General features: G+C 43.6%; 1 protein-coding gene across 9 annotated transcripts in view; it reads left to right on the top strand.

The window, feature by feature from the left end:
* Positions 1–27,975, top strand: part of LOC138472286 (coiled-coil domain-containing protein 50-like) — a 768,296-nt gene that overhangs the window by 64,602 nt on the left and 675,719 nt on the right. For all 9 annotated transcript variants that reach the window (XM_069610399.1, XM_069610405.1, XM_069610398.1 and 6 more), the window contains exon 2: positions 16,774–16,904. In XM_069610399.1, the coding sequence (XP_069466500.1) occupies positions 16,856–16,904 (49 nt within the window). In that variant the 5' untranslated portion in view covers positions 16,774–16,855. The remainder of the gene's footprint in view (positions 1–16,773; positions 16,905–27,975) is intronic.

Below are 27,975 nucleotides of genomic sequence, written 5' to 3'. Positions count from 1 at the left end.
GTTTCTGGGAGTCCATTGTTGGGAACTTGTCCTGGTGCTACACCGGGATACCAATCCGTGCAGTGACCCACAAATGTATCGTACCAGTGGGGCAAGCCTGGCAAGCTCCTACCAGGCAGGGGGCTGTGCTTTGCGATGGATGTTAGTAGTTTCCCGACCCTTCAGTAATGTCCATGCACTTTGGCTTGCCACCAGGCACCGCAATAATTGCATATGGAATTTGGTACCAAAGTTGATTTAGTGTGGCACCGTAACTGATTCCATCTGGAACCGTACCCAAGATATATTCTGGCACATTAAGTGAATCAGTGTTTGCCCAGTGCATACATGATTGCTAATTTTAAGCTACTTGCCCTTCTGTGAAGTAAGGAGGGGCCTCATTACGGGTCTGGCGGTAGCCATGCCTGTAACAAAGGCACGGTGGCCGCCGGACCCATGATTTTACCGGCAATAAGGGACTCCCCATTCGTCCCCATAGGGCTGAATGGGGAAGGTGGTAGCACCGGTACCGTTAACAACGGTACCGGTGCTACAGTCCTGTTCAGCTCACGGGTGCCGGTACCTGCGAGCAGAACTCGTAGTATGGCGATATGGTAGCAGCAGTTCCGGTAGCGCTACCGGCACCATTGTTGCCTTACCGCAACACTCCTAATGAGGCCCAATATCTTTTATTTTAGCAGTAAGATTGCTTAATGTGCCAAGCACTCGCTGGGTTTGAGTACCATTAAATTGGGTAGTAATATCCCCAATGATTACATTTCTTAGATGTCTGAGAAAGCTGGAACTCTATATAATTGGCATATTATTGTTAAATATTTAGGGTATATTTCGGGATAACTCTGGGGGCAATTTGTTAATCTCAGTATTACTCTGGACAGGAGTATGCTTCCTGCGGCGCTCCAGTTATTTTTAAACTACGACTCCCACAATCCCTCTTCCTTGACGATGCTGGCTTAGACTGATAGGAGTTGTAGTCCAATCTGATGAGCCAATGATTGCATGCACATGATGGTGCAGAACAGTTTTTATTCGGATTTGTTTGGATATCTTTTCTTTTTGAGAGGGTTCATGCTTTTGAACCGGTTTCCGATGTATCTTAAAGTTATCCATTATTTGACAGTCTTATAAGAACCAATTTTAACATTACTAGAATTAAATATTGTAATTAAAACAGAAATAATTTAAACGCAGCTCAATAAAGAAGTGCAGTAAAATATAACCGAAAACAAAGTAATTATGTACACAGTGCAGATAATTCTTGGTGTCTTGGCTCCCTGTTTCTGCTGTGTCTTTTCCAGTAACAATTATGGCAGCTTCTGTTATGTCACTTCCTGTGTTGTGCTTACTTCTGCTGAAGGACCTTTGGCATGTGCGTTGCCTGATTCCCAATTAGACCAAAGGCCCAGTTGTCGAGAATAGTTGCATATGAAAGGGCTGGAGCAACCTGCTTAATTCCATAGACTAGTGCAAGACATAATGCGCAGAACTGTTAATTGTTGACCGTCTCCAAAAGAAAAGCAAAGACCACTGCAAAGCATTACCCCAAAAGACAGGATCCAAGCCTACTAACGCCCCACCCTTCTCACCCAAGCCCACCATACCTGACTTTTCTTTCAGGGACATCACTGAAATAGAAGTTATCAACCTACTTAAAAACCTCAAACCCTCCCCCTGCCCACCAAAACTCGTCAAAGACTGCGCAGACTGCTTTGCGACGCTCTTTACGGCTTTTATCAATGCATCTTTTAAAACGGGTATTATCCCCGCTAGCCTCAAAGAGGCTTGGGTCCGGCCCCTCCTAAATAAAATAAAATAAAAAAAAAATAAATAACCTACCCTCGACCCCCTACAAACCAACAACTACAGACCAATAACCCAATAACCACAGTGCCATTCCTCATGAAATTACTGGACAAAGCCGCACATTGCGAAATCCAGCACTTTCTGGAAACCCACTCCATTCTCGGGACTAGGCAATCCGGCTTCCGGAAAGGACACGGCACAGAAACAGCCATGGTGGATCTGAAGAGTCAGATCACCCAAATCATGGACCAGGGCAAGCCAGCTCTTTTGCTCCTTCTAGATCTCTCAGCAGCTTTCGATCTGGTTGACCACAAGACCCTCACCTCACACCTCACACACTCAGCCAACTTCTCTAAAGAATCAGCTCTATTTGTATTTGTATTTTATTTATTTGTAATGCGCACCTAACCCGAAGGTAGCCAGGCGCAGAGGCAGCAAGAGGGTTGCAAAGCTTCGTTACATATGTGTGGCGAGGTCCAGCTAGGGTTACATTGCCGGAAATATCACGCCAAGTCGGAGGGTAGAACATGTACATTAAAGGCAGTACTATAAACATATTTACAATTAATGCGTAGGTGACGAACATAACATGTGCATTAGGGCAATACTATAAACAAATTTACATTCAGTGATGCGCCACATAGTAGAGGCACATCTGGGTCTCTAGGAGTCATTGTGAGTCGAGGGATTTGAGCCAGTTGATGGTCCTAGCTCTGAACTGGTGGTAGGGTAGGTCCTCCCTGCACGACGGAGGGAGGGAGTTCCAGTATTGTGCTGCTTTTACTGGAAAGCTGTTTCCCCCAGATGTAGTACGTTTAAACCTGGGCACCAGAAGAAGGTTGGAATTGGCCGTTCTCATGGGGCAGGAAAGGGTGGGTCTGGTAAATCTAGCGATGAGGTAATGGGGGGCTGCTTGGTGGAGGCATTTGTGAATCAAAGACACTGATTTAAGAAATATCTGTCCAAAGTGGATAGCCAATTAGCAGTTCTTCTGGAATCTGAAATGCGGGCTTTCTTCGGGATGCTAAGGGCCGCTCTGAGGGCATTGTTCTGGAGTATTTGGATTTTGTTGGAGATATATTTGTTACAGCCTACATATAAGGCATTGCAATAGTCCAACTTGGACAGGATCAGTGCCCTGGCCAGGGTGGTGCAGTTGGTGGGGGAGAGAAAGGGTTTGGCTGCCCTGATAAGTTTGCAAGTGTAAGAGGTGGAGGAGGCCATTGCGTTCACTTGTTTGTTCAGGGTAAGAGAGGAATCTAGATAGAATCCGAGGGTTTTAACCTCCTTAGCTACCATGATTTTGTTGTTGTCAATTATGAATGAGGAGTATTTGTGGCCCAGTTTGTTAAGGAGGTGTGTGGAGCCTAGAATGAGAAGTTCCGTCTTGTCATCATTCAGGCATAGTCCGTGTGCGGCCATCCATGCCTGGATGATGAGGTACACTTTATTAACGAAGGCCAAATCCTTATCATAATCCCCCGACAACGGGATGAGGATCTGGGTATCATCAGCGTAGTTAGTGTAGGTGATACCCAGATCGTCTAGATCATCGAAAAGGGGCTTCGTAAAAATGTTATAAAGTGTAGGGGAGACGCACGATCCTTGCGGTACACCACATGTGATCGGGATAGGGTCGGCTGATGCTGTTAATGAGAAGACTCTCATTGTGCGGTTATTGAGGAAAGATTGGATCCAGTTAGTTGCATCTTGAGAGAAGTGGGCAGCTATTTGTAGGTGGTTGCACAAGATCTCATGGTCGACCAGATCGAAGGCCGCAGAGAGATCAAGGAGAAGCAATAGTGCTGTCTTCCCCTGGTCTCTCAGCTCATCTATCTGTGCCTTGAGGTCTATGAGTGCGGTCTCTGTTCCGTGTTGTGGCCTGAAGCCTGATTGACGGACGCCTAGGAGTTGGAAGTGCTCAAGGTAGTGTTGGATCTGTTGGTATGCTATTTTATCGATGATTTTGAGGAGGAAAGGTACTGTGGTAATGGGGCGGTAATTGGTGGGGGTGGATGGGTCCAGATTCGGTTTTTTAAGCAGAGGGAGGACCCAAGACTGTTTTAAGTTATTAGGTACGGTGCCTGACGTGAAGGACGCATTTATTAGCTTGGTGATAAATGTTGCGAGATCACGGGCAGCATCCTTAATCAGTTGAGCGGGGCATAAGTCTCCATGGCAGTTTGAGGGTGAGAATAGTATTCTCTACCTCTTTGGTGGATACTTTGTGGAAGTAGAAGGATGGGTTAATCGCTGGGGGGGGATTGAGTCGGGTAAACCTTTTTGTGGGAGGCGGTACTCTGTTTGGTGGAGGAGAGTAGAGATTCTTTTTTAGTGCTTATTTTAGTCTTAAGGGATGAGATTTTGTTCGCTAGGGCATTTTGAATGCCTGTGCACCAATTTTTATCTTTAATACACAAGTCAGGTATTTGAATCGGGGATTCGATCTCTTTAAGTATTGTGAAAAGCTCTCTGGTGTTAGATTTGGCTTGTGAGATCCGCGTGCTGAATGACGATTGTTTAGCCAGTATAATTTCTTTTTTATATTGGGAGGCTAGGCTACTCAAGTTTTTTTTATTTTTTTCTGAGGGGGAAGCTCGCCAGATTTTCTCACATCGTCGCTTTTCTTGTCTGAGGGCTTTCAGATGAGGCGAGAACCAGGAGTTAATGTGTTTCCGGGGCTTGCTCTTTTTTAGCTTCAAAGGGGCTATAGCGTCAAGGGATGAGAGCATGATTTTATTATAGATATCCACCATCGTGAGTGGATCAGTGTGGTCCGGGATGGCATTCAAGGTAGGTGTGATAAGCGGTATCAGGTTTTCCAAGGTGATGTTTTTTTTGTTACGGGATTGGATGGGTGGAGCTATAGTACTGGCTTGTGCTGGGGTTGTCTTTAGGGTAAACGAGATCAAATAGTGGTCTGTCCAAGGCTGTGGGAGTATGGCAGAGACCAGGACTGGGCAGTTGTGTACAGCTAGCCAGTCCAGAGTTCTCCCTTTGATATGGGTAGGTTCGGTAATCATCTGGGTGAAGCCCAGTTCCTCTAGGGTATTGTTAATTATACTAGCATTGGCGTCTGAAGGGTCGCTAAAACCAAGGTTAAGGTCTCCTAGTAGGATGCGTTGTGAGGAGTTTTTGAGGTTGTTTGATAAGATGTCTGTGAGGTCTTCTTCGAATGATCCTAAAGGGCCCGGTGGTCGGTAGATAAGGTGAATGGAAATGGATTGAGTGCTAGAGAGGGTTAACTTAGCTGTAAGAGATTCACAGGAGCTAGCATTGATAGGAGATTCGATTGTGATAGTAAATTTAGTTTTGGCTATAATGGCAAGACCTCCACCTCTAGAGGTGGTGCGATCAAGTCTTAATAGCGTGTAGTCGTCTGGGACTGCTAGCATAATTGCAGGGCCTGCCGTGGGGTGAAGCCAGGATTCGGTAACTGCTAAGAAGTCCAGGTCTTCATTATGTAGCAGGTCAGCAATGTCTGATGCGTGGGCTACCATGGAACGTGCATTTATTAATGCACCCTTGGTCCCTGGATCTGCTAGGTTAGGGGGTGGTGGCATAGCATCGTGCGTGCTTTTCTGGTCTCGGATGGGCTCACGGTGGAGTCTGCTATTCAGTTGAAGGGGGTGTAGAGATGGATTCCTGGTCACCTTGTTGTGGGCTAGATTGGACAGTGGGTCATAGAGTCTTGCGAGCCTGGCACGTAATCTACGGTTTCTTGCGAGAACAGGGCAGGGTGTGGAATTCATTTCAGTTAATAGGTGTGGGTTGTGTGCAGGCTCAGGTGTAGAAAGGTTGGGTAGCATGATTAGGTGTTGGCTATTCAAGATGTACAATGTTAATCTCAGTAACACTGTGTAAAGAGTGTGGATATACATTCTTATGTTGGGCAGGGTAGACTAGTACGATGTATTAATGTCTGGTAGCGTGGGTCAGTTCGCGCAGTCCAGGCACAAAGGCAAGGTCACAAACACAGTGTGGGGGCAATGAGTCACTTGGATTCACTTTTTAACAGTCACGGCACGAGTGCAATGGTCGCTTACTGCAGTTTGAAGGCAAGGGGTCATTTAGAATCGTTTTTAACAATCAGGGCACTAGAGCGTGGGACGCCCTAGCAGGATGCATAGGCAGGGGGGTCACCTAAATTCAGTTAACAAACAGGTATAAGGCATAGTTCACTATCAGGGTGTGAAGGCAAGGTCATCTAGATTCAATTTAGACAGTCAAGGCGCAATAATTCAATTAGCAAACAGGTATAAAGCATGGTTCACTATAAGGGTGTGAGGCAAGGTCATCTAGATTTGATTTAGACAATCAAGGCACAAGAACCTAAGTCTCTGGGGTGCATAGGCAATGAGACACCTAGATACAAATTTTTAGCAATCAGGCACAGAGCATAGATCACTAACAGGGTGCGAAAGCAAAGGGACATATAGAATCGGTTTAGACAATCAGATACCAAAGCATTTTGATAATCAAGGCACAAGGGCATAGGTCTCTGGCATGGTGCAAAAGCAGTAGGGCACCGGGAATCAAGTGTTTAGCAATTCGCCATAGAGCATAGGTCACTAGCAGGGTGCATAAGCTCTATGGGTCACCTCCTTCCTAAAGGGTAGAGCCATGAAAGTCTTCTCTGACATTGCCAATGCCACTCCCACGACAACCCACTGCGGGGTCCCTCAAGGATCCTGCACTGCACCCATACTTTATAACTTGTTCACTAAACCTCTTTTTGACAAACTCGACTCATACGGTATCACATACACGAACTACGCGGACGACACACAAGTACTTCTACCTCTCTCAGGCTCATACCACGAAGACGCAAAGGCACTCCATTCAATCTACTCCATCATCCAGGCCTGGATGGCAGTTAATGGCCTCTGCCTCAATGGAGACAAGACTGAAATCATATTAGGTCAACAGAGCACCCTAGACAAACTGGACATACTGTACACTAACTTCTCCATTGACAACTCCGTCATCCCGTCTCCACAGCGGTAAAGACACTGGGGGTATACATAGGCTCCTCTCTATGACCAGACAAGTCAGCGCAATCACCTCCTCATCTGCGCATACCACTAAACTCATAAACGCCACCAAGCCATACCTCTCCAAACCCAACTGCCTCTCCATACCCAGAGCAACCATTGGAGCCAAGCTGGACTACTGCAATGCCCTTCTAGCGGGCACATCAGCAAAAAACCTGAACAGACTTCAAGTTACGCAGAACAATGCTCTCCGGGCTGCTCTTAGCATCCCAAGAAGAGAGCATATCTCCCATGCCAGACACTCAGCGCAATGGCTCCCGGTCAAAGAGCGGATCACACTCAAAATCCTCACCCTCACTCACAAATGCCTCTCTCTCACCGCCCCGTCCTATCTATCAGAGACCATATCCAAACCCTCCTCCTCCCGTCCCACAAGGACGCAATACACCGTCCCACAAGGACGCAATACACCAACTTACTGTGCATCCCACGCATCAAAAAAGCCAAAGCCGGTGGCCTAAGCTTCCCCTACATTGCCGCCAAGACCTGGAACGCTCTTCCTGCGGACATTAGAGCGGAAAACTCGCTACCGATTTTTCGCAGGAAACTGAAGGCCTCTTTCCTTGCACAATAATAAGTGACTTTCGCAAATCCATGTAAATATACTGCACTGCAATTTGTACAAATATCATATTAGCCACTGTAAATAATGTACCTTATGTCAATATTGTATTATATGCAACCAAGATATGTCTGTAACAAGCGCCACAATGCCCCCGGGCTGACCTGCGCTCTACAAATCTGAATAAATAAAATATAAAATAAAATTGAGTATCCAGTCAATCCTATCCTTTTTTTTTTAGAAACCTGTCAACTGTATGCACTCAGCAAAACATATGCTGCTCCCTCTGCTTTTTGCTTCTACTTTTGCAGTATCCTTTTAAGACCTTGGATAACACATTTTAAAACCCTAAATAAAATTAGATGAAAATGAAAGACTATCGCCTATAGTTAAGGTGAGTCGGACTCCCATAGGAACCCCTTAAAATTCTATTGTTAATAGCTTTTCATTCGAGTAACGGATTTGACCGAAATTTAAAAAGTGATTAGGGACTTGCAGCCCCCACCCAAACTGCAAAGTTTCGTAAAGATCTGACGACAAACATTTTTTTTCCCAAAGTTGCGGCCTACTTCCCATTCATTTTCCCATAGACAAACGAGGTCAATTCTTGCCAAAGCGCACATCCCAAACACCTGGACGGATTTTGACCAAGTCCAAAACAACTTGGACACGAAGCATTAACTCGCAATCCGTGCTTGGTCTGGGGTTATTCCATGCAGTAGTTATTTAATATCTGATGGAGAAGGTGGTGCCCCCTTCTCAAAACGAGATGGCTATATCTCAGGGATTTCCCCACTACTTGGTGTTTTTAGAGAGGAAACGGCTACCATCTTGTTTGTCTCTCGATGTGAGAGATATTTGATGTTCTAGCCATTTGCAGGTCAAAAACGTTGCAAATGCCAACAGGCTAGATGTGGGGGTGACTAGAGGGCACAAAGTGAAAATTGGGAGTTGGAGGGAGTCTAGGGACTGAGTTTGCAACACAGCTTTCTGTAACCTCAACTAAAGCCTTGAATAGCTGACATTTCAAAGCAAACTGTGTCACAGAAACAGCGTGTGTTATAGGGTGGGGAAAGGGAAAGGGAGAGGGCAGGGTGGGTGAGGCGAGGCAGCCATGTGGGGGGGGAGCTGGCACAGATGAGGGCCAGGGTGGGGGCAGAAAAGTATTTTTTGTAGCAATTTTCCCAGATATTCAAGGCTATAAAGGAATGCAGATAGCCGAGGGCATGTGTTCCATACCCGCGGTTACAGTTTATTTTTAAAGAAATGTTTACAGCTATAGTGATGTCGGGGGTGAAAATGAATTGGCCAATGGCATGATAGCCATCCAGGTCTCCCATCCATGCAGTAACCAAGACAGACCCTGCTTAACTTGAAACGGAGGAAGGGGCCAGCCACCCTCAGGCCATGTTGCTTGATAAGTTAGCCAAAGTTACAAGGCCACTTAGAGAAATGGGCCAGTCCTTTCCTTGCTTTGAAGCTAAGCAGTGCCAGTCCCGCCTAGAAGCTAAGCAGGGTCAGTCCCGGTTACTGCATGGATGGCCGACCGAATGGGCATCCAAAATTATTATTTTGTAAAATGTGCTACTGTCAGTCCTAGAACATTTTGCACTCACAGACCTTTTTATTGCCTTTTGCTGAATTGCATTCTGGTATTGTTACTCTCCCAGTCAAGATGGTGGGGGGGTAATGCCACAATTGTACGCTTTGTGCCTAACATAGTTCTGTTAGTATGTATACATTTGATTGACACTATGGTGTGCATAATTTCTGCGTTATTTCTATAACGCAGAGTATCGCTGAAAGCCAGACATGGGAGTGAGGAGGGGCACAATGAATGGGGAAGAAAGTCATGAGTATTTGCACACAATGTGGCAAGAGAGTCTGCAATCTTGGACACTGGTGCAGTTTTTTACTCCTGATTGTGGATGATTTTCAGGGCACAAATAAAGGACACATGTGGTGGACAGCATAACTTTTTTTTTTCAGTGGGCGGACGCAACCCTTTGTTTTTTTTGTTTTTTTTTCTTTTTTTTTTTTCTGGGAGATTTGCAAGCTTGCTCAAGTATTTGGCTACCAGGATTTTACTCAGGTTGTCATGCTCCCAGTGCAGATGCTTACTCATAAGCACTTGTTTCGTATTGGGATTTTGTTTGCTATGGAATATTTCACGACGGATTGCTGGGTTTAAAAGGTGAGCACCTTTTATACTTTTCCAGCGTATTTATTTGAACATTTCCTCTCGGGTTCTTTTTATGGTTTCATTACTTTAAAAAAAAGTCCAATGCTATTTTTCTTGCACATTTTCTTCTAAGGGAAAGGTTTATTGAACTACATTTGTATATTTCACCTTAAGATATATGTTCACTTATTGTGCGTATATTCACGGGTGCCAGCTTTTGATTCTTGCTATGGGGGTAAAAGTACCTGGGCATATGTTGTTCTTGTAGCTAGCAATTTTTCTCCCTTTTCCGTGCTGCTTAATGGCCTGAATCATGGAATTTTTTTTTGCACAGTTCAAAGTGACTTTGCCCTGCTGAAAAGTGACTTTGCACTGCCGACACACACTCTAATTCATGGAACTGTGCAAAGTGTATTTTTGCAGTGCAAAGTCAGTGCACAGTCCTTTCTTAAGTACAAAATAACTTTGCACTGACTTTGCACTGTAAAAATACACTTTGCACAGGTCCATAAATCAGGGTTTTTGTCTGCAATGCAAAGTCACTTTGAACTGTGCAAAACAATCCCATGAATCGGGCTCAAAATCCGGTTAGTTGGGTTTGTGCGATGTATCTTAACTGTCACCAACAGACCAGCCATAAAACAAGGGGCTTGTAGAACACTGCTTAACCAAAGTGTGTGATTCTCAGCAAATTTAATGTCACTGCGCATTGACTAAAACATGGTGTGTTCTCAAAGCCTGCAATCTTTTATACATAATGCAATAAAAACATAATTTTTACAGCTGCAGTGGTTTTCCTGTCCATGCAGTTACTGCAGCCGACCCTGCTTAGCTTCAAAGTGAAGAAGGGGCCAGCTCCCTCAAGCCTTGTTGCCTAATAAATGAGCCCATGTTACAAGACCACTTAGAGCAACATTGCCTGAGGGGGCCAGATCTTTCCTCGCTTTAAAGCAATAACCAGACCCAAACCCGCCTTAGCAATAATGAGAGACAATCCACAGTCCCGAATGCTGTGCATTTTCCCATTTTTAAATATCGCATAACACACTGCATCCGCATTCTTTTTTTTTAAACCGTGCTAATGGCAGTCCTTGAAAGTTTTGCACTGAGACAATTTGTTTGCCTTTTGTTGAATTGCATTTTGGTATTTGTAGTCTCTCAGTCAAGTTGGGGATAATAATGCCACAATTGTACACTTTTTGCCTGATATAGTTCTATAAGGATTTATATATTTGTGTGACACTGTGGTATGTTTACTTTTCAAGTTATCTTTATAAAGCAGATTATTATTTATAGCCAGACATGGAAGTGAGGAGGGGGAATTATGAGCGGGCATGTAAGCCAGGAGTATTTGGCCACAACGTGGCAAGAGAGTTTGCAATCCTGGACATTGGTGCAGTTATTTCCCCGAGTGTGGCTGCTTTTCAGGGCACAAGTAAAGGACATTTGTGGGTGGATGGTGTCACTTTTTTCAGAGGGTGGACCCCACCCCTTTTGGTTTTATTTAGGTTGGCAAGCTTGCTCAAGTATTTGGCTACCAGGATTCTTCTCAGGTTGTCATGTTCCCAGTGCAGACACTTAACCACAGGACCACAAGCGCTTGTTTTGTATTGGGGTTGTTTTCCAGGGAATAGTTCACTACAGTTTGCCGAGTTTAAAAGGTGAGCACCTTCTATACTTTGACAGCATAGTTACTGGAACATTTCCTCCCTCATGTTATTTGTCTAGTGTTCATTACCTTTCTTAAAAGGCTAATGCTATTTTTTTCTTGCTCACTTTCCTCTCAGGGGAAGGTTAATTACACTACACTTATATATTTTACTTTAAGATCTATGTTCACTTACTGTGCATATATTCATGGGTGCCAGCTTTTGATTTTCGCTATGGGGCAAACGTACCTGGGCATGTGTTGTTCTTGCAGCTGGTCATTTCTTCCCTTTTCCATGCTGCTTAAATGTGGTTAGTTGGGGTTGTGCGATGTATTGCAAAAATCACCAAGAGACCAGCCATAAAACAAGGGGATTTTAGCATGCTGCTTAACCAAAGTGTGTGATCCTCAACAAATAATTAACTCACTGCGCATTGCCTAAAAACATTGCAAGTTCTCAAAGCCTGCAATATTTTATACGTAACAATACCACTATCAAAAAGGGGCAAAATCAGTTTGGGATTGATGAACATCTTTGAGTGATGGGTTGCAAGTGTTTTAAAATATATAGTGGTTGTGCCCAACTTAACGCAATAAAACCCCTGAAAACCAGCTATAGCCACCTTAACTTCATGCCCCCTGTTGTGCAGCCTATAACCACAATGATGACATCACAGATCACATCACTGGCGACATCACTAATTACATACATGTTGTAGGAGAACACTGATAATATCATAAATTTCATCACTGATGACATCACTATTGACAACACTAATTACATTGTATTTAACAGATTATACCAATAATGGAATTAGACATTAGGTGATTAATAAGTTAGCTCCTAAGAACTTTGATTTTCTTAATAACCATTTAGGCCATGGACTTGGCCATAACAAAGGCTGTGGTCACTGACCATCACCAAACACCATAGCTAGTGGTCAGTTAGTGTTGCAAAATACAAATGTGCATGGTTAAAAGCCATGCCTAGTGGCGTGTCACAGTTTTAAGACGTACAGTGGGCAACGTTGAAAGCTGTTGTCAGTGGCCATAGCTAAAGGCCATAGCTAGTGCCCATGAATACGTTAGAATACACAGTTGGCATGGCCACAGGCCGTGGCCACTGGCTAGTATTGTGTTGAAGACCATGGCTAGTGGCTGGTTAGTGTATATAATATACAGTGGGCACGGCCGAAAGCAATAGATGGGGGCTGGTTAGTGTTGTATAATACAGAGTGGGCACATCTGAAGTCCATCGCTTATGGTATGTTAGTATTTTAAAATATACAGTGGACATGGCCGGTTACCAGACATTTCATCGAAAAAAATTGGTCGACTGGACAAATGGTCGAACCAATTTCGTCGAAAACCAAATGGTCGAATTCTTTTATTTTTTTTTTATTTTTGTTTTTTACCTTTTTTTAAAAATGTATTTATTTTTTTTTTTTTTTTGGGGGGGGGTGGGGGGGTCCCCCCACCCCCCTTTTTTTCTAAAAAAAAAACCCTTTTTTTCTCGGAACTACAACCTTAAAAATAAATATACACATTAAAAAAAAAATCGACCATTTTGGTTTTCGACGAAATTACATCGACCAAATGTCCTGTCGACCAATTGTTGTCGATGAAATGTCCGGACACCGACATGGCCAAAAGATGTACAAAGTGCTCATGGTCAAAGGCCATGGCTAGTGGCCCATTTATATAATATAACATATAGTGGGCACAGCTAAAGATTGTGGCCACTGGCTAGTATTGTGCTAAAGCCCATGGCTAGTGGTTGATTGGTGTATATAATATACAGTGGAAACAACAGCTGAAAGCTGTAGCCACTGGTGAAGGCCAAAGTCTATGGTTGGCGTCCTGTTAGTGTTTTAAAATGTACAGTGCACATGGGTGAAGCCTGTGGCCAGTGTCCATGACTGAAGGCCATGATTAGTAACCATTAATGTGTTCAGAGATATATATATATAATCTCTTTAGGGTGAACTGATACTTATCTTGCAGAGATCCCCTTTATTTGACTGGCTCCTGTGTTCTCTCCTGCCTTTCAGGGATGGGTCTCAGTCTCTTTCTGCCTTAGCAGGTTACCCAGGTGCATACAGCAGTGTGGGTTATACTGGTGGGGAGGCCATCTGTGGTGATAGCGTGTTTTTGTATCCCCCAAGAGCACCATTAATCTGGCTAACCCGGGTCTCTAAAGCTCTTTGTAAGACACAAAACGCTGAGGTGACTTTCAAGCTTTTTTTTAATTATTTTTTTTACATGTAATATCCTCACAAAATTCTTGATATGGGTACGTGATTTTATGCATCAATATTTCAAAGAAAATGACTTTTTAATAGTGATTTCAATAATTGGATATAGTATTTGTTTAAATGTATTTTGTTTTAAAACATGTTTTTAATATTTCAGTTGTCAATGAGCTTGGAGTTCTATTAAACATTATAAATACAGGCAACATAGAAAGATGTCACCTGGTGCCTGGGCTAAGTAACCTGGCATCCTACAGATCCCCGGGCGCCTGTGATCAGCCAGTCGGTGGTCAGTCAAAATCTCGAAAACAAAATCTCGAATGACAAAAAGCCCGAAACAAAAATCTCGAAAAAAAAAATATCGAATTTTTTATTTATTTATTTATATATGTTTTTGGGGTCAGGTAAGTAAAAAAAAAAGGGGTAAAATAAAAAAAAAATGAAAAAAGGAGGGTTGGGGGGGAACCCCCCCATTTTGGAAAAAAAGACATTGAAAAAAAAATTCGACTTTTTTTTTTTCAGCCTTTTGTATTCGAGATTTTTGTTTTCGAGATTTTTTGATTCGGTATTATCACTACGAACCCAGCCAGTCATCAGCCACTTTGTTTTCCTTTTTGCTCTTAAGATTCTTAAAGCAGTTGGTCAATTTAGAAAATGCCAGCTAACTGTTAAAAATAAGCACTGCCCGGCATCCAATCGGGCTCACAGGCCTTCTGTTCCCATTAGCCTTCTGTTCACTGTGCGAGCTTTTAAGCCCTCAGCTTAGGTCCAGGCTGACTGCTGCTGGGGCTATTTTGGGATTCTTGCCACAAGATAGCCTCTTTTCATACGATTCACACTTGGCCAGGTTTTGCACGGGTGCAACATACTTAGTAAATCTTCTGCATCCATTTTGCCTGCCGCTTGCTTAGTAATCTTTTTGAGCAACTAGTTCTGATGCAATCGTAGCTAAGCCTTAGCCCATGTAACATGAGGGTTTTCACTGGGGAAACCGGTGGAAGCCACTAACATGACTTTGTGGGCACCCACACCCGGCGAAACCCTAGCGCGTACGGCTTGCAAAGCACGCCGCCCACATGCAGACAATAAGCTCATGAACAGCGGATGCACCGGCGCGCGCACAGCAACAAAGGAAACTGCCCTGACCTGTTCGCCCACATGCTTCCTAGATTAACCGCTGTGGCGTTAATTTACTCCTGGTTTATGAAGGCATTTTGGCAGGTTGTTAAGTCTGATTCAGTGAAGGGCTGTGAGTCATCAGTGGACTCCATTTCCTCAGTGAGAGGCTATCAGTCGTTCATGGTGTGGAACTCGGCCTTTTCAGCAACGTCACACTGCCTGTGTTACCAAATCGCACCTTGTCCCCTCCTTTATTCTGTATGGCTTAACTATAACATTGCAATGTTGGTGCTAACATAGAGAACAATGGGGCAGAGTAGGTCTTTAACCATTTTTATGAGGACAACTGCTACTTCGGACACAGGCGTCTACCCTAAGAACGCTCACTCAGAGGTTCTAAGCCCCTTTAGCAGCTATCATTATTCTTCTGAAGCATACTGCGATTATCAAATTGTGAGCTTGCTGGGAATGTCAAGCTAGGGGATAACTGTGCATGTCAAACTGGGAGCTTACTGGAGATGTCACACTTACTAGTTATTTCAAACCTATAGAGAATGTTAAACTGGCAGCTTGCTTGGAATTTCAAACTGGGAACTTGCTAGGAATGTCAAACTGGGGGCTCACTAGGAATGCCAAGCATATTGGCAATCTTAATCTCGACGCTTACTGGCATGCCAAATATGGATCATACTGGGAATATGAAACTAGGGACTTGATGGGAATGTTTTGTCATGTCATGACATATACATCACCATTTGACATCAATTCACGGTAGATCATATCAGGACAGATGACGGGCATTACATGATTTCTACCATTACTTATCAAGACCACATCTCTTGACTTAACATAGGACAAAAAAGGCCATGTAATATCATGTCATATCATGGGAAATGTCGTAATAGAAATCGAACATGTGGTAATTTTGCATGTTGCAAACTAGCAAAATGTGCTAAGAGACAAAGCTAGAAATGTGCCATGTTGTGCCAAATGTATGAAAGCAAAGTCTTACTTTTCCGGGTGAAATATAGGAAAATAATTCCATCTGAAAATTATATTAAATTTGCTTAAATAAAATGGTCCATAATGGTCAGGGTCTCAAAGGTTGATTCCAAAAATATTAGAGGTATACAACACCAATTTCACAAAATATGAAATGGCGCAATGCAAAGAAATGACGTGTTTTTATTTAAACTGAATAAAGCATTCAAAACAAGAAATCTCAATTGGTATGTCAGTATGAAAACTGGACAAAATATTCATTCAAATGCATGGCAAATTATAGAGAACAAAGACATGAAAAACATGAAAAAAAAGGTGCAATGCCATCTTTTTTGTGTGCATAGTCCTGCAGGTACAAAGTAACCAAAGCCGACTCGCAGACGAACCGACTCTCGTGTTACCCTAACTTTACTGTAGGGTGCCTGTTAGGGCTCCCTCAATTAGCAGCAACAAGTTAACGCGTGAAGGGTGCGCCCAGTGGGCATAATTCTGACTAGCAATGACCTGCTAAGTAGGCATGATGTAATTTGGAAATCGGACATAATGGGATAATTGTGTTTGCTGGAAACCAGGGTAATGGACCAAAATGTCGGCCTCATAATTCCGACTGCCGAAATTCCGACTTTATTTTTTTAACACCCCCTTACATCGCATATGTAGGTGAGAGGGTATGTGATATTATAGTAATATGGGGGTAATGCAGGAGGGGGTTGGGGGATCGCCCCTGCATATTTATGTGTATATAAAAAGTCAGCATTTCCGGCCGTCGGAATTATGGTGGTCGCAGTGATCACATAGATCCGGAACCAGCAATGATGTGCCAAGTATACACCATGTAAACTGGTCATGAGGTGCTTTGTTGGCTCAAATGTACATGCAAGAAATGAAGAATATTTATTCACCAGAGAATTCGGCTTTTAGAGTGGTCTTGCCACCTGGATTTTACTTTCTTTTGTGATTTGTGGAGGGGAAATGGTCTAGGGTCAAATGTGCTACAGATCCATTGCCGTGCATGTTACTGTCATTATATCCTAGCTTTAGTGATGTAAACATAAATCATGTAATGCAAAGATTAGTAAAGGAACTAAGTGCTACATTATTTACATTAGTAGTTTCATGCTTCATGTTTGTGGTGTTGGTTGCTTTTTTAGGATGAGCTGATATGACGGGAGGAAGGAAAAGTCTCCTGTTGACAAAAATTGGTATCGGTGGGAATTGGTGGAACAGCTGAAGATGACCGAATTACCAATCGATCAGTCTAATCTTCCGCGTGTCCAGGAAGGTAAGCCTCAGTCGTGACCGATCTGTCAATATTCTCTTTGTAGCGATGTACCTCATTTCGGATTCTTATCAAGGCATCCTTCCCCGACAGCTTTGTCTTCAGATGGTCGTTGCAGCCGAGTGCCTGCTAACTATTGCAAAGCAGTGTTTGGCATCTTTGATCACACTCTCAAGAGTCCGTCAATTGATGGAAATGGAGACCCTCATCCTGTGTTCTCAAGCTTCTCCACATGTTACCTCTTTGATAAAGGATTTAATATAGGTTTCTGACCTCCGATCATGGAAGACTTCTGCATTTGGCTTTTCTGCCCACATCTCTGTAAAATCTGGTCCTCAGGAAAACTCTGCCCAGGAGCCCTCTCTTCCAAAACTGTCATGTTTTGAGTATGCCTAATTTTTACTGCTTCCCTATTTGTTAGCTCCTATTGCTGAGTTCACCTCCAGTCCTGAAGACAATCTGTGGACATGTGTCCTTTCCAAACACCTCTGAACCCTTGATTACGTAAAAAGGCTGTCTCTGTGCTGGATGACTGTGGCCACTTGAACATCCTTCCCATCCCAAAGGTGAGGAAGGATAGCCCATGGGCAACGCATTTGTCTTGGAAGCAAGACAACGCTGCACCACACAGGTTCGAATCCCGATCCTGTGCTTAGAAACCACAACACTGGTACTAAGTGTGTCATAAATTAACAATTAAGTCCTCCTTTTTCTAGAATGTTAGCCATTTTGTGGCGTTAAGCAGTAGGCGCCATTAAAGTGATCTTTTATAATTCTGTTCTTTAAACAAAACATATATTGAATTCCACACATGTTCAAATTGGGTCTGCTTTAAATAGGAATTACTTTCATGGAATCCTTGCAAAGCATTGAGGTGCCCCTTGAGCAGGTGCCAGAGCTTCTCATGCTGTTTGCAGGCAGTGGGAAAAGTTTGCAATGCTGTAGATTTCAGTTTTGAGTACTATCACTCCGCCATCGTCCAAGATCAATACTAAAATGTGCTCACGGAGCTAAATGCAATTCACTTGGTAATTTGACAGAGACTTGTGCGCCTAATTTATGTTAATGTTATGTTAATGTTAAAGGATATTTGTACCGCACGCTATTACCACCGGAGTGGTCCCCTGGCTCTCTGGTGGCTCTGAAAAAGGGAGAGGGGGGAGTGAGTTAGTGGGAATGAGCTGGAAAAGTGCAAGAGTGCAGTGATGTGCTGTTGGCAGCCTCAGCCCGGTGGGTCCGTTGGCAGGCTTGGGGTGTTTTTCGGTTTGTAGTTGTCGTGTGCTGCTGTGCACGTCTATGTGCGGTTTGTTTTGTTGTTGCAGTGTAGTGAGGTTTGTGCGGTTTGCTGCGTTTAAGGCTTGTGGTTGTGTTTGGTTTGAGTTTGAGAGGTGTATGCAGAGGAGTGGAGTTGTTAGTGGGCTGGTTATTGATTCATGATTGCACGCTTGGTCTAGGCTTGGCAGGAGAGTTGAAAATCAATCGTTGAATAACATCTCGATCTAGATGCGACGCAGGCTACGTTGAGGATTCCAACTAAGTGCGGCATATGCTGACATTTACAATTCTATCTAGATGTGGCGCATTGTCTAATAGCCCTTCTATTCTCTCTCTGAAATCAAATTTAAAAACCTAAGCTTTCGGCTAAAGTAACCACTCCGGCAAGGTGGATGTAAACTTGTCTCTAAGCACTCGATTGAACAAATTCGAGGTTGAATGGCAGTTTTCAGATCGGTTCAGTAGTGGGTTCAACTTCTTCAGTTGAAATGGGCCCCAAGGTTGCGCGGGGCTTATGCTGATTCTACTGGGGGCTGGGGTGAAAGCCCCAGCCATGCCTCCAATAATGCAATCATGTAATTGACTTTCCCAACTACAGGCCAGTTGCTAAATTTTCACAGACTGCATTATCGACAGACTGCAGTAAATTAGGTCTCGCACATCGTTCTTGGTGCCCCTACCCCTGCTCTTTACACCCCCCCCCCCTGATTTTAACACTCCTCCCCACCCCCACTTTACTTTAACAATTGCACCCCTTATTTATTGATCCTGGGTATTTTTTTTTTATTTTAATACAATTTGTGACAATACGCTTACACGCCAAGATACTACCCAGCAATTGGGAAATGCATGTTCTGATCCTAGTTTTTCTAGGTTTTGTGGAAACTTTAGTTACGTTTTTTTTTTCTTCACACCCTGAGGCCAAATGCACTAAGAAGCTCTGGCAATGGCCTGAGTCATATTGGCATCTGGCGGTCGCCTAAGGCCAAGCTTCATTCCTGTTGTAGGCAGGGGAACCCTGGTCACTTTCAGCCAGCCCTGGATGTATTTCTGGGTGTCATTTCATCAGACTGTTTAAATGTTCTGCAAAGGACAATTGGAAGCTGTTGGGTCATGTTAATCCGCTGCAGTGCACAACCTCCAAAGACTGGAAAGGGGCAGCATTCCTCATGAACCGCACTGGTTGATTACTCACCTGGAGAACATGTCAGTGCTTTATGGACAGGGAATCTGTGGGTAGGCGTTGCGCTTTTCCCTTCTTATTGCTCTTTTTATGCACACGTTCTCCCCTCGCTGATTTGTTTCTCGGCTTTCATCCCCTCGGGGAAAATGATCCATTCTGTATTTCAAAATACTTTTTAAAAGTATTTTAAAAAGCGCTCACGTGGCAGCTGGCACATATGGTAACACTAACGACTGCTGCACATGGCATGCAGCAGGGGAGATCTGATGTCTTGGCATCTAGCTAGCCATGGCGGGTGCCGGGAGGGTATGCTTTGCAAGGCCATTGGTCTTATGTCTGGAACGTTCAAAAGAGACACATTTGGCTCCTGGAACCATCATTTACAAAAACCTTTCCTTAATTGGCAGTCGAAAAATAAATATTTCCCATGAGTATTTTACTCATCTCGTGTTTCGAGTGGAGATATTCACCTTCGCCATAAAATGTTTGATGCCTGATTCAAGCCTGCACTGACATCTGCGAATGAGGCTGGGAAATCTTCATGTTCTATGATTCAAGTAATTGCACTTTCTTTATTAATTTTCTGTTTTTATTATCCTACAAGATTGTGTGAAGCTGTTTGGGGGTTTTTGGGTACAAATCCATCAACCCCAAATTAGCACAAAAAGGTAGCCATAATGCGTGGAGTGGTTGTGAGGACAGTTCACACACACACACACCTCGTGAATATGATCATTCCTTAGAGCCTCTGCTTACCCCTCAAAGGACGGCCCTAAAAGTAGATCAATCGTGCCTTCCTGCTCGTGCCATGGTTAATGCTCTATATTATACCAGGGGCATCTAGATGACCATGGGCCAGAATGTCAACGCCCTCTGATTTCGCCCCCTCCTAAATCCAGCTACATCTACACAACGAGAACCAGCCAGGACACATGGCACGTATCGCACTCCATGCTTTTGGATACTGGTTGAAGACCATGCACTATTCTAAGACACACTGCACGCCTCTGCCATTCGAATGCAGCTATCCCCCACGATAAAAATCTGGTCTAGCTGCGCACATAATGTATCTCGTGCTCTCGCATACTCTTCAGACTACCACTCGGCACCCATCCACTGCATGCACATGCACCTCTCCATGCAACAGTGCACAACACCTCAGCCATTAGAATGCAGCTATCCCCCACGATAAAATGTGGTCTAGCTCCGCACACAATGTCTCTCCTGCTCTCGCATACTCTCCAGGTTACCTCTCAGCACCCATCCACTGCATGCACCTCTCCACGACACAGTGCACAACACCTCAGCTATTAGAATGCAGCCATCCCCCACAATATAATGTGGTCTAGCTCCGCAGACCATATCTCTCCTGCTCTCGCATACTCTCCAGGTTATCTTTCAGCAGCCATCTGCATGCATGCTCGACATGCGTGACTAGCAGGGATTGGCCATCCCTACCTGCCTCGACTTGGTTAAAATTCACACATGCATTCTACAACTCTGGCGAATTTCCCATACCTGGACTTCTGTCCCCCAAGGGAGTACAACCTTCGGCGCTTTGGGACCATACCAATATTGAAAAGCGCTATACAAATGACAATTACATTACATTTAGCTCTGACACAGATCATTGAGGGCTTGTCAAATGGTACACAGTGAATATGGCTTCTCTCCGTAGTTCAGGTCTGTTACCTAGAACATACATTCTGCCCATTTAATGACTGTGGGCCTATAGCGCCCAGTGCCACAGTTGGAATGTAGCCAGGATACCTCTGTAGATGGGTTTTAAAGGACCTACAGTCGGGTTCTGCAACTTGCAGCTCACAAGGTGTTTTGGACTACAAGTCCTGTGATTCCTCTCCATTCACAATGCTGGCAGGGACTGATGGGAGAAGAAGTCCAAAACATTTAGAAAGCCAAAGGAACAGGCAATTCTCTATCCGTGAGTTCACACTAGAACCTTCCACAAGTGCATACGGACCACTGAAGTGTACATTGAGCCTGTCTGTCTACAGGTCAGTGGATTTATATCACTCAAAACAAACACAAGGATATTTCAGAAACTGGGAGCATGTGTTTGCATATCCAAGCCCTTGGACCCTTGCCAGAAATGTGCTTGCTATGGGGCACTAACTTTGTTTTAGAACAATTTGTCTCGTACAAAGACTTTTGCCATTCCACTTCATGTGACTCCAGTACAGCGCACACAATTACAAACCAGGTTTATGCAGACTCAACTGCAACGAAGGCGGGGCAGAAGCGGCGCTCAAGGTATCTTCAATCTTTTGTAGCCTGATGTTACTTCAGTAGTATCCTGCTTGCAGAGACCATGTCACTTTCGAACATTTAACATACAGGCCCATTGCAACTCTGTTAACTGGGAAGAATTATGTAGGGGCGCAAAGAAGAAAATCCCTAACACTTGACAAGTTGCTAGATGTGGGATTCTTGGTGAGCGCTAAGTAACCGGCCGTCGGTATAGAGGAGATATCAGCATCAAAATCACGCTTAGTTAGTCTGGCAGAAAGGCATAACATCCCCAAGAAAATGCTCTGGCCTCTGTCTGGTACCGAACAGAGAAAAAAAACTCCTCTCTGAAAACTAGGAGTAAACAAAATGAAATTTTAATGTTAAAGGATATTTGTACCGTGCACTATCCCCACCGGAGTGGTACCCTGGCTCTCTGGCAGCTCTGAAAAAGGGAGAAAGGGGGGGCGTGGTTAGTTAGTGGGAATAAGCTGGAAAAGTGCAAGAGAGCAGTGATGTGCTGTTGGCAGCCTCAGCCCGGTGGGTCCGCTGGCTGCGCTTGGGGTGTTTTACGGTCGGTAGTCATCGTGTGCTGTTGTGCAAATCTATTTGTGGTTTGTTTTGTTGTTGCAATGTTTTGACGTTTGTGCGGATTGCTGTATTTAGGCTTGTGGTTGTGTTTGGTTAGAGTTTGAGAGGTGTATGCAGAGGGCTGAAGTTGTTAGTGCATTAGTTGGAATTGCTGTCCTTGCAATTGTGTCGAGGTGTGATGCCCGCTATCATTCACTATTCCATCCAAGTGTGGCATAAGTAATAAGTAACACCGTTGACACAATGAAAGAACCACAAGGAATTCCAGAAACTACAATTCACTGAGGAAGGTGACAAATTCATAAAGCTGTACCACAACTATTTGAAGAAAACTTTGAAAGTTTACCCCTCATGTAGCAAAACCTGTATAACAACTAAGTTGGGACATTGTAGCGATGCCGTACAAAACCGTGAACCTGCTACCAAGAAATCCCTTAAGGACGGAGCAGGGGGATATAAGCAAACCATCTAAGTCTGAATGATAAAGTAATTAGGCTGTATCGATGGCTGGGTTCCCCTGTGAAGAATCCAGAGGTGTTCTCCAGATGCCCAAGCCTTCAGCATCCTTGGGAGCGAGCCATCTGCCACATTGATTCATGAGTTGTGAACATAGCTATTCTTGGTGATGGTTCCCTGTGAAGCAGAGGTTTGTTTGCACTCAGGATTGTTGGCAATGAAGCAGAGGTTTGTTTGCACTCAGGATTGTTGGCAAGAAAAGGAACAGTCTGGCATTTTTGGGTGTACTGCCCTAAAAACCAATTTGCAGAGTGCATAGGTCAGGGGTATAGCACCACAGATCAGCAGGTAGAGGTCTGTACACGTGGCCACATGACTCACATTTACGTCACAGTTCTTGCTCTGTAGCACGCTGACCACTTTTTCATAGACGGGGGCATCTGCCCAGAAATGTTTTCCATTTGCTTATAGGGGATTGCACCAGCTGGCAAGAAGGTCCCTAGTTTAGACGCTTTGCATCCCAGCAGGTAATCCCTTTACATGCATGAGGGCTGTTCTGAAAGGAGAATATCTTCCTGCAAATTCTCAGCAGATGGTCTGCATGATCAATTTCCTCATCAGCAAAGGTCAAAGTTGGTGATCCTTGCCTGGATGATGTTCCTTTTTGGCACAATCCTAATGAAGTGATTTTTTTTTTTGTTTATCCTGCTTAAAACTCAGCATTACAGAGCCAATATATGAGGAAAGCAGGCATCCTGCAGTCTTTCAATTCTCCAATCTGAGCTGTCCTTTCCTTATTCGATCAATGAATGCGAAGTAAAACCTGCACAGGAATCCTAAAAAGTGGTCTAGTCACAGGTTACTTTACTGACTGCGGTCAAACGTTGCACTCCAGCTTAAGTAGAGAGCATGCCACCAAAGATATCACTCACTTTATGTGCTGCACTAGAGCCACATACAGAAAAAGATCAAAAGGGTGGACACTGTCAAGGACTGGTTCATGCAGGTGCACCTTGGTACAACGTTGTCATTTGGTAGAACAAAGCCCACCCATACCTCAGGATAACCCTAACAGTAGACCCCTTCATGTAATGGGGATTCCACCTAACAGAGCAGTATTTGTCACTTTATACTGGAGTCCAACACATCTAAAGTCAGAGTGGTAGTGATCCCATCTTACAGCCCAGGCAGACTATAAGGCTGCTAGTGGACTGCTGTAGAGTAAATAATTCAAGGTCGGCCTCTCCCTCACCTCCACCTCCAGCAGCCCTACAGATGGGCCACGTCTACTCCCTCAAAAAAAGGAAGATGCTCCCAACAAAGAAAATGGGGAGTAACAATACTGCCAACAGAAATAGAAAACAGACGCATAGGAGCCGTCCCCTTGCTTGCTACCGCGCAGCTCCATGGATATGTTTGGATCATCAGTAGTACACCTAGTGCTGTAGGAACCTAGCTCTACTTCATTACTGCCTATATTGGCAAGATAAAATGTATCTGTTAATGTGCACTACTATGTGCGAAGACCTATGTTTTACAAAAACATTTGTTTCAGAGTTGAAACATGTTTTTACTAGTCTATAAAATGCCCCCATTATGAACGCGACTCCCTAAAAATCATTTTAATCCCAACTTTAAAACAATTGGGAGTAAAATACTCCCACTTTAAAATCTTATCTTCTGTACTGGCCTCCACTATCTCTCTTTTTTTTTTATAGAAGTGAAAGTAGCTGGGGCCTTCCTGTGTGAGCCATTAGTATACACACCTACTTTAATAGACTGTCTATATCCTAGCATGAAATGACCAAAAGTAGGAAAAAATATATGACTTCATGGTTCCTCACACCTGGGGCTCATTATGAGCATGATGCACTTGAAACACTTGATTATAGGCGCGTTATAAATGCCATATCATATCATGATGGTGGTAATGGCGATAACAGACAGTATTTCAAATAGTGTCTGTTTTACTGACCATACTCCTCAGAACTTTTTACTCCTACTATATTTTCGAAACCTCTTGGGCAGTAAATGCCCCCTGATTTATGGGGTTGCATTCCACCAACAAAAAGATACAGGGGGTCCCTCAAAGGTGGATGAAAATTGATACATAACGAGTATAGACGCCTTAGAATTCTGCATTCGTTAATGAGTTACTGCATGCAGTATTCCTAAGCGATCATAATCTGAAAACGGTAACACGCCTTCTAGTTGTGGGTGGGACTGTCCTACTTAGAGGGATAATTGGTCATTTTCATGCAAAATATAAACATTCAGACTCTTCAAAATGACTTGATGCACCCCAAAACATAGAAGCCGAATATTTTGAAGAGTTCTTTCACTCTATGTTCGCTCTCTTGTGTCGGGGTAGTCAGGTATGCTGAAATAGCTTTGGGATGCATCCTGACACTGTAGCATGCTGAAGATTCACATGGTGAGTGTGGGTTTCCTAGCATGTGGTACATTCTCAAACACAGGCCAAATCAATTGATCTCGGAACTTGATGGGAATTGTTAATGTACGGTTGGGAGAAATACAATTCAAACTAGAGAAGAGATTCAGAAAGGAGATTGATTTGTGGGTATTAGATGGGTTTTGATGGTCTACTGCCTTCTTCTGATGCACATCTGGCTTCACCATGGGCCGCCATCTCTGTCAAACTGGGTATAGTCCGTTCATGGGTTTTGTTTCTTAATTTGATATGGTGTCTATCAATTAAGTTTGGATCTTGATTTGCTGTTCTCTGTATCGACACCTAACACCTTTTTCTAATTCTCCCCGACATTCATGCATTACCATTGGCTACTTCGGGATGGGCCTTGAGCCTGTCAATATTCATTGTTGGTTTTAAACATTTTCATTTTCTGCCTTTTGTAAATTCACTTTTACTCCCTAAATCCATTACAGTAGTGAAGGAACATTTCTAATCTGTACATTGTATTTTATTAAAACTATCTTGCTTACGTAATGTACTCGCTGAGTCTTTTTTTTTTTTAAAGTAGATGCATGTTTTTCTAACAGTTATTTAACTTAGAAATATGATTCCAGGGAGACCTTGACATATTTGTATTTATTTTGGAGAGTTTAGATAAATGTTGGCAAACTCTGGAACATTTTGTGTTAAAGATGTTTAGTTAAATTTGATTTAGGGTCAAGACAGCGTAAGGTAGAATGTCCCACTTAAATAAGATGGCCTTAAGGGTAGGGAGACTTGAATTCTGGAGAACTAACCAGAATAAGATAACTCACAAAAAACAAGGAGCACTGAACAAAAAGACAGCATACTCAGTAGCAAGATTAACTGCACCAAGAATAATAGGGAAACTTCGAAATAGTGAATATTATAAAAACCTCCTAATGACCCACTGGAGCCAAAGTGGCGAAACATGTGTACAAATAATGAATTAAAGAACTTCTATCACCCTTATGATTCGAAGTGATCATTTAAGTATGAGAGCTGGCACAAATTGCATGACCCTTTGAGCAATTCATTTAATTAAATGTATTGGGCAGTCACAATATTGGGACATTCTTTGTCAACAGCTACACATATACAATGTTCTACTCTGATACGCCATGGCTGTTGACCAATGCCTGCACCTCTTATTGTAAGGCTTTTGGACTCCATGAATACTGTATTATTTTGGTTCGTGTCATGTCATGCATGCCATTGTACTTTAATTTTAGGAAGGGTGGGGATCCATGCATACGTTCATAGAAAACCCGCCGTGCAGGACCTGGATATTGTGACTCGCTGTCTCCGGCTTTACCGTGCCCATCTCTTTCTGCATTATAAGATTTTTGAAGTTCTTATCCTTTGCACTCCACCACAGTGGACAACTACAAAAGACATGGTTGTAATTTGCGCCCCTGCATGATTAGTTACATAATATTTAGTATGGAGTTCAAGTGGTTGGTTTGAGTGACCCAAAGGTCTAAGCCAATGACTCGATTCTTGCTATTCCCTGTTAATATATGAGCTGCAGCTGATGGCTTGAGTGCCCCGTCATGGGCTGCCCCAGTGAGCGGTTCTTTCTGTGCTCTTTTACTGTTTGATCTGAACTTGTTGGTCTGCATGCCCTTTAAGGCTCCCAAGTGAGTGATTGTGAGTGTTCTCGGTTAGCCTTTGAGTTCATGTTGGTTTCAGGGCCCCTTTAAAGCTCCCCCAGTGATGGATTGTTGATGTTCTCTGTTAGTGTTTGAATTCAAGTTGTTGATTGGAGTGTCCCCTCGGGGGGCAGTCATCTTACGGGATTCTCGGGTTTCCTTGGTAAACTCTAGCAATACGGCGGAGTGTTTTTTTTTATTTTATTTTTTTTAAAGCAAGAGACACGCTTGCTTCCCGTTGCCCGACCTCTGCCTCCACGGCTTCCCCTGTAGTGCTATTTTCATTTCAATGTTTACCTGATCCCTATCGCCTGGCATCCGTTTCTGTTTCTTTAAACTCTACCAATACTGAGACTGTTAACAATGAGACTAGGCTTGGCAGCTAGGTTGTGAGTCAAGAGATGTGATTGCTGGCCTGCGCATTTTATTCATACAGAACTTGCCTTTTGTAGAAGAGGTCCTTTTGGAGGCCTGATGCGTTGTAATCGATAAGCGAAGGCAGATGTAAGGAAATGGTCACATTTGACCTTTTTAAATAATAATGGGCCTCATCACGAGTTGGGCTGTATCCCTTAAATGTGGCAGTAACGGTATTACCACCACATTTAAGGGCTGGCACTATCACGAATTAGGCGCTAAATGGGCTAATTTACCTCCAGCTTTTTTCTGGTGGTCAAAATCCCGTTAAGCGCCCTGTTTTCAGCGGTATTACCGCCGGCTGTATTAGCCCGCAGTTTTAGCGCTGAAAATGCCCCATTGGATCCCGTGGGGATTTACTGTTGACGCCCAACCTGTGATTCGCCGGTTATGCTACCAGACCGGTGGGTGCTAAGGCTATTACACTCTGGTGGTATTACAGCCGGGATACCACCCAACTCATGATGAGGCCCATTAATGACTATTGAACTTTTGCAAATGATTTACCTCTATCCATAGACATTCATTACTGATTCAGTAACACATTCACAATATAATTGCACAATGTTATTTATTCTAATGAAGACATCCCACCCCTGCCACCTCCAGTCATTTATAAAGGGAATGTATCCCTAAAAGGGTTGGTGGTGGACCAATCATGTCGTTTGTTGGCTCTGCTATCTGATTTTGCAAGTAAAAAAGTATTCTAAAAAAAGAATATCAAGTAGGGAGCCGACACCATGGATCTGCAGGTTCTCGTCTCTGGTTCAGCCATTGCTTGGCTCAATTAGTTACACG

Source organism: Ambystoma mexicanum, chromosome 8 (assembly GCF_040938575.1).
Source record: "Ambystoma mexicanum isolate Mex_15411 chromosome 8, UKY_AmexF1_1, whole genome shotgun sequence".
Taxonomy (NCBI): domain Eukaryota; kingdom Metazoa; phylum Chordata; class Amphibia; order Caudata; family Ambystomatidae; genus Ambystoma; species Ambystoma mexicanum.
Note: the sequence above shows the minus strand (reverse complement) of the source record. Positions and strands in the feature narration are given on the sequence as shown.